Here is a 10,323-nt window from a genome sequence, read left to right as displayed (position 1 = left end):
CGCGCGTTTGCTGCTGAGCACCAGATCTTTAGGATGCCAGGCGTATAGGAAGTCCTCGTATTTCTTCGCTCGTATGCGTTTGCGCAGTGTCTTGCATTGCTCGGCGTCACTGAGCCCCCTTAATTCCGCTTTCAGGTTTCTTACTTGATCCTTGCTGCGGTAATCTGTGTTAATTTCCTCCGCATGGTCTACGAAATCTTTCAGCCATTCGTGGGGCATCTCTCCGGCTATTGGAGGAGGCTGGCAGGGATCTCCGGCGAATATTACTTGACATTTCCCTCTTAGGAATTCTACGAATTCTTTGAGGATTTCTAAAGGAACGGTGCAAATCTCATCCCAAAGTATCACCGGAGGTATGTCGTGGATTGCTTCCGGCACCCATTTTTGACCATTCCAACGAAAGAAACTGTGGTAGGTTTGTGCGTCGTGGCCCATTTCGCAGAGTTCTCTTTCCAAGCGGTGTGTTGGAGTTAGCAACTTTATCTTAGGAAAGAGTTCTAACACACGCGTCGTCTTACCGCTGCCGCCCGTACCGTAGAGGTAAGAGAAGCGTTGGTAAGAGATTGGGTCCGCAACTGAAGGTAGGGGGTCCGCAGTGGGGGTTACGGAACCACGGGTGTGTTCTCCGTGATATTCTACGCGTTCCGTCCAGGCTTTTATTTCTTCATCTTTGACGCGCCATTGTCCACTTTCCGCTAACTCGTCTTCTGTGTAGAATTCTTTCATCTTCTCTAAGACGTGCGGTTTCACGTACAAGGAATCCGTAGCTACGCGCGGTACGTCCTCTTTGTCAAACCGTAGGAGCATTGCAAAGAGATTGATGTGCGCATATGCGAGCATACTGGCACGCAGATGGCAATACTGTGGTCCATGGTCCTGGTAGTAACACAAAGCATTCCATTTGTGCAGCTGATCTTCTACTAAATAGTCCCATTTCTCCACAGACACCATTGTTCCTTGTTCATGGGCGCGCTTGATAAGGAAGCTTAGCTCGCCTTCGTCCGTTATCAATCGTCTCTGCATATGTTTCTCACCCTCCTTAGCACCTTGCGTGAACTTTCCTATGACGATTCTTGCGGTTGGGTTGTGCTCCGGTAACCACTTCGTGAAGCTACTGTGGCAAAGTATGGCTTCATGTGCGGTGTATTTTAGCAATTGGCGCTCTTCGAGGAACTTTAACAATGGTACGGGTATCCATTCTTTCTCCTGTAGATGCTTACCATACCAAGCGTAAGTTATGGGGTGTAAGCCCTTTGCTAACTTCCAAGAGGTCAGTCCAACAAATCCTGTAGCCGGCGCGTCGTAGTGGTCGTCTAACGAAACACGAAAGAACTGAGAGTCTGGGTGTCCGTAGCGGTCGTAATATTCCTTACAATCTCCCAGGCCTTTGAATGACGCAGGGTAACAATGTTTCATATCTAAGGATACGTATTCTTCCTCGTCGTATTCCATGTTCCATAAGCCGCCATGTCCATGTTCTACGCACGCTTTGGATATTTCTTTGAATTCCTTTGGGGTTGGTTTCCACCCATTCCTTCTTTTTGCGGCTAAGAAGTCCAAACTGCGACTGCTTAGAACTTCTTCTGAAAAGTCTTCGCCTAAAGTCTCGCAGGCACTTTGAATGCGTTGATGTTCTATTTGAGGTCTGTACAAAGTACCATCTTGGGTCATAAACTGACTTCCTTCCGGATCCATTAACCAAATAGAATTCTCATGGATTAACTCCACAAATGGAGAACTCTCGTAGACCTTCGTTTCTTTCTTTTTAGGAAATCTTAGTTCTCTCCAAGCATGCGCATTGTGATGATAAATGACAATAGGAGCACCCCTACCACCATATTTATGCGTCCCAGGATAAATGTACCCATCCGTGATATCCTTTACGTGTATGCGCCTTTCTAAGGCAATTTCTAATTTCTTGATGTTGTCTATTGTAGCTCCGGCCCTCTTAGTAGCATCTTCCCATTTCCTGATGGCTTCTCTTCTTTTCAACGTAAGCTTACCACCACGGGAAGAATCCTCAAAGAATTCTCTTACTAACTTGCCGACACAGTTACCAGGATGTCGCATTGGCTTAAGCTTTTTAACATCTGGCTTTTTGATCTGATAAGCAGCATAAATAACTACAGTGACTGGATAGGCAACTTCGTAGAACAACATGTCTATTCCTACCAACGCCCCAGGCCTGGTGTTCTTATTCAAGACAAACAAACTTTGCTTACCAGACGCCCGGATAGGGTTGCGACCCTTTTCTATTATCCATTCGCCGTCGTAATACTTTATAAAAGTTAGTTCCAAACGGTAATCACCTTCAGGCATCAAATCTATTATCCTTCCTGCCCTTTCTTCATCCATAGTTTAATCCGTATCTCCTTCCATAAACGTTGTGAAGGCGAAATCACTATCCAAACGATCCAATACCTGGGTTCGCAACTTACGCACGGTTTTGTTCTCAATGCTCGCGATGGCGTCCATCTATATATAGGAAATATTTTAACCTTCGTTTGTAACACTATATATATCTTAGAGACTCGCAAACACAGCAGCAGTAAGGGAATTATCGCGCCACTCGGGTAATACCCACGGCGGACGCATGCTACCTGGCGCGGGCAATACCCGTGCAATTCCGGGGGGTGACCGCGAGTCCCCCTTACTGCTGCTAAGATACAAGCCTGGAAAATATAAGGTCGATTATCCATCTTACCAGTAAAATTGATCTATGGACATTTAAATCGAGCGAATCAATATTTGATCTCCGTATTCACAGAATAATATCCACGAGTTCGTAAAGCAGTTTGATCTTGAAAGATCACACAGCCTTTAAGACTTTAATCAATACTGAAAGTATCCTATCAGGGGTTAGGTGCACTTTAATGGATTTTTAAATCGAACGAATTAATATTTTGATCTCTGTGTAATGAACAGAAAGGGCATTTAAGTATCCACGAGTTCGCAAAAAGCAGTTTGATCTTAAAAGATCACACGGCCTTTAAGACTGTACTGTTTTAACTGTAAAGTATGTACTTTTTCTAATGATTTCAAACAAAAGCCGGGCAAAATGTCTAAAGAAGTATTTCATCGGTTTCAGAAGCGCTTTCAAGGATATTTTATGGTCATCTGCATACTGATCAAAGCGGAAGTTTCATCGAACCTGGTTGACAAAAATGATATAGTATACCTTTTGAGTTTTCCTTTGATGTCTAGAGCTTGAGTTTTCTTTTAGGCGTGCTTTCGTATCGACGAAAAACGAAACAGTCAAAACTCGCCCATTCTCTCAACTGTAAACTGACAAAATTTCTATGAACTTTTTTGGCGTCCTTCCAATCTAAGTTTTGATTGGTTCTTCGTTTCTTCGATTGTTTGGGAAACAAGTAGTATACAGAATGGGGGTTCTGCGACGGGTGGATCAGGGTGGATCGTGGATCAACCCTAAGAATGACGTCATCCCCATGAAATAACGTCACATCCTTCATAGTGACGTCATACCTCCTCTTCGGATAGGTCATATCTACTTTTAGAACAACCCCTATTATGTCGTCATAGTTCCTGAGAAGGAATCAGAGCCGCTTCTGAGCATCCTCCTGGATTGGTCACATCTATTTTTAGAATAATCCGAATTATGACATAATCAGACGCATGAACCAATCAGGGGCCGTTTTTAACTCGTGGATACGCGAAGCGTAGAAACGAGTTATTGTGAGGGGTCTGAACTTGCAAATGTGTCACTCACTCGCTCACTCGCTCACTAAGATGTTAGCAGATCGATAATTAAACGTTTGTCGATCGTCTTACGTCATCCGATTACGAATGTTACACGACACTAACAAGCACAAAGCTCTTATACAATATAGATTACTTCGTTATTTATATGAGGAAACGAGATGCTGATGTTCCATGTGGGATATATTTCTAGCACTTGTAGACGCCGTGGGGGCCCACTGTGCATGCGCACACTCGCACATAGTTTTATCTTCGAATTATTCATATTAAAAGAATCAAGGAAAGATGAAAATTGAAGTAAAATTATACAATTAACGCCTGAAATAAAATTCCAATGAGTTAGACCTTTTTTTCTGATGTATTTTAAAAAAGTAAACAAAAACGCTTATTAGGTACGACGTCAACATTTCGATTTTTCAGAAGACTCGTAGATCGAGCCGGTTATCGAAAAAGCTATTTTAATTAGAACTCAAGAAGAGAGTCTGAGTTCAAGCTCTGGAGGACTTTATTCTCCATAGAGACAGCCCAAAGTCACGGCGATATTCAGCAATAAAATCGGCCGTTTATGATACATTCGGGGACGATCAACATAAAGCGTTGCGTTATGCGTGTTGATTTACATTACTACTTATCTTGACCTTCAAGGGTCACGGCTCCTACATTTGTTTCGAAGGAAACTATTTATTTACACTGTGAATTAAGCGAATATTTTATAGAAATACGTTTAGAAATGCTATTTATTTTGTCTTCATCCAAGTCGGTAAATTAATGATTATTTATTCGAGCGAATTCTCGTTAGACCTTTGCACATTTCAACATACAATCTGAGCATTGCTTCGGCTATTCTTAATGATCGTAATGATATGCACGGTGGAATTTGAGTAACAAACCCAAAACAATAAATGTTAATGGACATGTTCATGTAGATTACGTAATATCTTAGCCATAAATACGGCTGTTAAAGTGCATATGACACGAAAACATTTTAATGTTAAAAATGTGTATTCTATTGGCATGAATAAGAATATCACAGTTAAATTTGTTTCAAAAACGTATTTCTCTAGAAATTCAAGAAAATTTAGCACATGTTGTGACGTCATTTTGTTTACAAGTCTCCAGATTTAGTTGCAAATACACGAAATTTGTTTGAATGCAGAATCTTAATTTCGGGTAGTACACTTTTCAGTTTCCCACCATTTGAAGAATATTTCGTAAGCTATCAAATGAAGCTGAATAGAATATGCCTTTTGTTGTTATTTTATAAGAATTACAATTTATATTTAGTGCATTTCTACCGAATCTAGAGTACGTGTCAACAAAATGACGTCACAAATTGGGCTTAATTTTCTCACATATCTCAAGAAATAAGCTTTTGAAAGAAATTTTATTACGACATATTTATTATTATTAACAAACTATACATTTTAAACGATGAAATGTTTTCGTGTCATATACACTTTAAGCAGAGGTATTGCATTCTTGCTCAGTTTTACCAGCGGTAAAAGACGAAGCGGCCCGATTCGCGTGGGTCGTTGCCGTCCCCTAAGCCAAGCCGTGCCAGCTTGACTTAGGCCGCTGAATCGAGATTTTTTCCCATACTTAATTCAACTGGGCATGAATGCGAGCATTATGAAATAGATTACTGTTTGTAATCTTGTATAATGTGTGGCGATCAATCTACTTTTTATTCAGAACGGCTTATTTAAATGACAAAACTGGCCGAGCTTCCTTCAAAACTCCATTGGAACTGTTCTTTTTTTCGTCTTTTGCTATTTTTTCTACGATCTATATGGCAAGCCATACCATTCAAAAGTGATTGAGTTTGCAACTGCCTGTTGAGAAATCGACTGATGATTGAGAATGACGGATTGCTAGGATTAAGAAAGAAGACTGATGATTGAGAATCACGATTGATGATTGAGAGTCACGATTGAGGAACGAGAATCACGACCGAGGAACGAGAATTACGACTGAGGAACGAGAATCACGTGATCTTACCTTGGAGATCTGGGTACGAGAATTTTTCCCGCCAAAAGGCTAGTTTACTCTGCGCATGCGCCATATGGAAATAGCCTTCCAAGACTAAAATGGCTGCTGATAATGGTAAGAAGATTGTGGAGGAAATTTTAGGAAAAGCTTCAGAACTTTCTTCCTTACTTGGGGGAAACCAAAGTTCAAGTACTAGTACTACACAGCAGAGTACACCTAGAGAACCTCCAAGATTTCAGAGACGGTTATTTAGTGGAAACTCGTCACGTCAATCAGGTCGAGGAAAGTTTTACAGAGGGCCCGCTAAAAAGGCAATATCAGGACCATTTATGAGAGATATTATTCTCCTTCCATGTCCAGATGTGTCTAGCGTACCAAGGCAAAGTAAGAGAGTATGGCTAATGGAAAACGGCTATGTTATTTCAGCATTCAAACTGATGAAAGAATGGGCAGAATGTGAAGTTGAAATGAATTTGAGGGAGGCATTCGACAGCAAGCTTCCAAGAGATGTAGACATCCAAATATATATGCCTGTTCACAGTTCATTAGTAAAGCCACCAGTTGCAGCAGGGCAGACTTTGAACGGCATAATGGTTCATAAGATCTTCAAAGAAAAGCCTATTTACATTTTGCCAAATGAGGTATTGTGTGATGAAAGTCCATTTGTTGGTGAATCTTTAAAGAAGGTCCTTAAGGTAAGATAAACTTTATTTTTTCAATCTATGCCCCCCCCCCCTCCCCCCTCCACGACCTTGAAACACGATCATCTAATGGACACTTGTTGTTCATGTTAATATATTTAATAGATAGACATAGATGATCTTGGTGATGATGATGAGGAAGAGTTACAGCAAATGATTGAGTTTGCTGATAGCGTAAGTGTTCAACAGTCTATAACTGAGGCAGCCCAAAGTACCAATGGTCTATCTGCACCTCAACCCACTGTGCTAACATCTTCTATAAGTACATCTTCTATCAGTGTAGTGGACCCACCATCCTCTAGCAGCAGAAGCAGTGAACAGCCCAATGAAAGCCCAAGTAACCAATTTATGAATTGTTAGATCCATTTCGTTTTATTATTTTATTCCTATGGCCCTCTGTACCCTAATTTTGTCATTCTCTTTTCGTTTTACAGAGGCCAACATTAGCAATCCCCACATGAACTGCTCGGCTACACCCAGAGTGATTTGTGAGAAATGTAGCTGTACATTCCCTTTGGGGGAACAATGCATACGTTGCATACAGAATGAGGAGTTTGAAATGTCATTGGCTAAAGATGCATCCCCACCCTCAGTTCCAGAAGAAGAAGTCTATGCTGAGCCTGATGTTGCACAATTGAGGAATTTTCGCCTTGCTCACCTAATGGGTGTTGAGAATACTTCAGCTGTCCAGGAGCATACAAATCACCCTGGATATGAAATCCTGAGTGATCCACCAGAAGTGCAGGAACCAGCACCACAGGTCCTGAAAATTCATCGTATCAGTATAAAAGCAGATCTTATCAAGGAATTTAAAGATCCAGGCATTTTGCATAGAGAGATAGAATTTAAAATTATTAATGAAAGGGGTGATCTTGAAGCAGGGATTGGTGTTGGTATTGCTCGTGAAGTTTACACACTATTCTGGAATGAATTTTCCATTAGTATGACAATAGGTGAACGGGAAAGGGTACCATTCATCAGGCATGACCACTTCATTGAAGAATGGGAGGCAATAGGTCGCATTTTAGTGAAAGGGTATAACTCTGTGTCCTATTTTCCTACATTCTTTTCCAAAGCATTTATTTGCTTTTGCCTATTTGGCACAGAGGTTACTGATGATTTATTTATTGGTTCCTTCAAGCGTTATTTATCACAACTAGAAGAGGATCTGGTTGAAAGTGTCCTCAGGAATAATGACCTCCCTGGTGAAGAGGAAGAATTTCAAGATTTCCTAGAAAGGTTTAATTGCAGGTCCCACGTCAAAAAAGAAAATGTCATCAGAGTTATCCTTGAAATCGCAAGGCAGGAGCTTGTCCAAAAGCCCCACCTTATGGTTGCAGCATGGCAGCCAATTCTGCAGCAAGGATTGAAGCCATACAAGCAGTTTCAATCAATAGCAGCAGTTTTAGAACTTTATGAAGCACTTAATCCTACACCCAAAAAAGTCCTTGACAGCCTGTCATGCAACCCAACCACTGATGCAGAGAGAGATGTTTTCAAGTTCTTACTTCGTTTTATTAGAGGTCTCGACACTACTAAGTTGGTACAGTTCCTGAGATTCACCACAGCAATGGATGTAATGGGGGGACACAAGCTACAGGTAGCATTTGTTAAGACAGAGGGTTTTAGTTCCAGACCAGTGGCACATACGTGCACTCCATTACTAGAGCTTCCATCAACATACAATAATTTTGTGGAACTCAGAGAGGAATTTACTAACATCCTCAACCGAAACAACTGGGAGATAGACATTATGTAGACTGCCATTAGCTTTAAACAATAATTAGTTTTCAAAGTACTATTACTGCTTTTTGTTTCTAAAAACCTTGATGTTTTCATCTCCCTCAGGAAACTCTTTTCATAGACCATTTCAGGGTGAGCACTACTCAGAGTAATGTTGTTGCTTCTATATATATATATATATATATTTTAAAGTAAGCTTTAGTAATATAGGAAATTACCACTTTATTATCAAAGAATCAATAAGAAATACCATTTTAATGTCCTCAAAGTGGCCTATTAAACATCATCATGTTCTTTTTCACTATAGTTTCTTAATAACAAAGGTGGTATTTCCTTTTTAGAGACTGTATATTTTTTTCTCAGGAAGGCGATATTTGGATTTTCAGCAGAAAAAAGCTGACCACCCCCTCTTCATTGTCAACTTTTTACTTGTTTTGATGCTTTTCATTTTGTAAGTACTGTGTGACACGAATTTTTGTGTACCCTGCTGTATTTAATTTTTTGCTGACTCCATCAAATCCTGCCCTTCTAAAGTAAAAAAATAAACAGTTTGATACCAAATCCTTTAGCACAAAATGTTGGGTTCCTTTCAGTTGGCCATGCGACTCCATTAATTATGTTGCATTTAAAATTAATTGACTGTTGAAAAGTTATAGAAGTTATGTTGACAGTTTATACCTGTTAATAACAAGTAATAATAGTTATAGCTTTTTTTAAGGGATATGTTTAGAATAAGGCAAACCCTTGTCAGTGTTGTTCACTGCATGTCATTTCTAATGCCTTTTATAGGTTTGTTCAATAGTGGAAAGGGTACCTGCTGTAGTTCAATATAAAAGTATGTGTAAAGGGTTGACATTTTAGTAAAAAGAACAGACACTAAGAATCATTGGTAACATGCACAGTATGTGAAGCAATATTACAACACTGCTTGTACTATACTTTTAGCATATATATCCATTGTTGCTTTCGATTTTGAAACAAATTATATCAGTATGACTTTTTGTTCCAGTTTAGCAAACCTATGAACAAATATAAACTTCATAGGTAAAATAGTATGTGAAAGCAGAGCAGAATTTTAACACTGCTTATACCTAGATGATTGGACTACAGGTAATGTTCTTTCACTTGTTAAAAATTGTTTGACATGTTAAATAAAACAAAGTGATGTCAGTATATAACATTGTCTTTCATTAATTAATTTGATATTGTTTTGAGAAAATCACAAACTTTGACAAACATGTCTATTCCTGAATTACCATCATCCATCAAAGGGTCTGGAACAAGGTTTTGCAATAAGGTCATTTCTTGAACTGTGAGTTGCATTTCATTGTCAGGAACTACAACACTGTCATCAAGGTTCATCCCAGATAACCCTGAATCAAAATCAATTCCATACAACTCAGGTGTACATTCCTGTAAACATTCAGGGTTATTCATCATACCTGTCTGCCACAAGGCCATTGGCGAGTGGAAGTTTTCAGTGCGTAATCCATGGTAGTTCCACTGACCCACAAATTGGTGCAGTGAGCGCTGTATTCTAGGAAGATAGATGTAATGCAGGGCAAAAAGATCTTGCTCACTGTTGGAATCCAGCAGGTTCAGCTCTTCGAGGAAGCAAAACAGGTCTTTGTAATACCTTATGACCACTCTGTTCATTTCTCTCCAAAGTCTTTCTATCCGAACATTATGCACACTCCTGCCTGCAATGAAACTTCCTCTGTTTTCACCCCTGTTATGAACCATGTATCGTGCAACATCCACATTCTCCCCTCCATGATCCCCTCTAACTCGAAGAGGCAGTCCAAAATCTCTTACACCCTGAATAAAGAAATCAAGTACTGTGGATGCCAAATTATTGGTAGCACATTTTAGATAAATAACTGTCCTACTGTATCCATCTATACAACCATGGATAACAAATCTCCAAGCAATGATCTTATGATTACCATCAATGTGCCACAAGTGATTAGGGGCCTCAACATTGTAACGGCGCCTTTGGATTGCAGTGCTTCTTCTCAGTGCTCTACTAATAGGATCAGCCTGTCGCAATATAGCTCTTATTCTGCATCTTTGAACAAAAACACCTTTAGATCGTAGAGCGCCACTAATATACGATTCTCCTGCATAAGGGGTCTGCCGAAGTATGTCTGTTACTGTTGACATCAACTCT

General features: G+C 40.0%; 1 protein-coding gene across 2 annotated transcripts; it reads left to right on the top strand.

Annotated features, from left to right (window-relative positions):
- Positions 1–5,499: 5,499 nt before the first annotated feature.
- Positions 5,500–8,292, top strand: LOC148910003 (uncharacterized). 2 transcript variants are annotated; one of them, XM_089032931.1, is made up of 3 exons: positions 5,500–6,350; positions 6,516–6,747; positions 6,845–8,292. In XM_089032931.1, the coding sequence occupies exons 1-3, from the start codon at positions 5,808–5,810 to the stop codon at positions 8,167–8,169; spliced, it is 2,100 nt and encodes a 699-aa protein (XP_088889057.1). In that variant the 5' UTR covers positions 5,500–5,807; the 3' UTR covers positions 8,170–8,292. The 2 variants fall into 2 exon arrangements, with proteins under 2 accessions (XP_088889057.1, XP_088889056.1); XM_089032930.1 differs by having other exon boundaries at positions 5,500–6,404.
- Positions 8,293–10,323: the final 2,031 nt, after the last annotated feature.

Source organism: Actinia tenebrosa, unplaced genomic scaffold, assembly GCF_029948245.1.
Source record: "Actinia tenebrosa isolate PJP-AT-01 unplaced genomic scaffold, QUT_ActTen_1.0 PGA_scaffold1__47_contigs__length_23844297, whole genome shotgun sequence".
Classification (NCBI taxonomy): domain Eukaryota; kingdom Metazoa; phylum Cnidaria; class Anthozoa; order Actiniaria; family Actiniidae; genus Actinia; species Actinia tenebrosa.
This window is presented reverse-complemented; position numbering and strand designations above follow the sequence as displayed.

Coding starts and splice junctions, on each gene's coding strand:
- LOC148910003 (XM_089032930.1), top strand. CDS start 5,808: ATGGCTGCTGATAATGGTAAGAAGATTGTGGAGGAAATTTTAGGAAAA. Junction 6,405..6,515: donor CTTTAAAGAAGGTCCTTAAG/GTAAGATAAACT, acceptor TATATTTAATAG/ATAGACATAGATGATCTTGG. Junction 6,748..6,844: donor ACAGCCCAATGAAAGCCCAA/GTAACCAATTTA, acceptor TTCGTTTTACAG/AGGCCAACATTAGCAATCCC.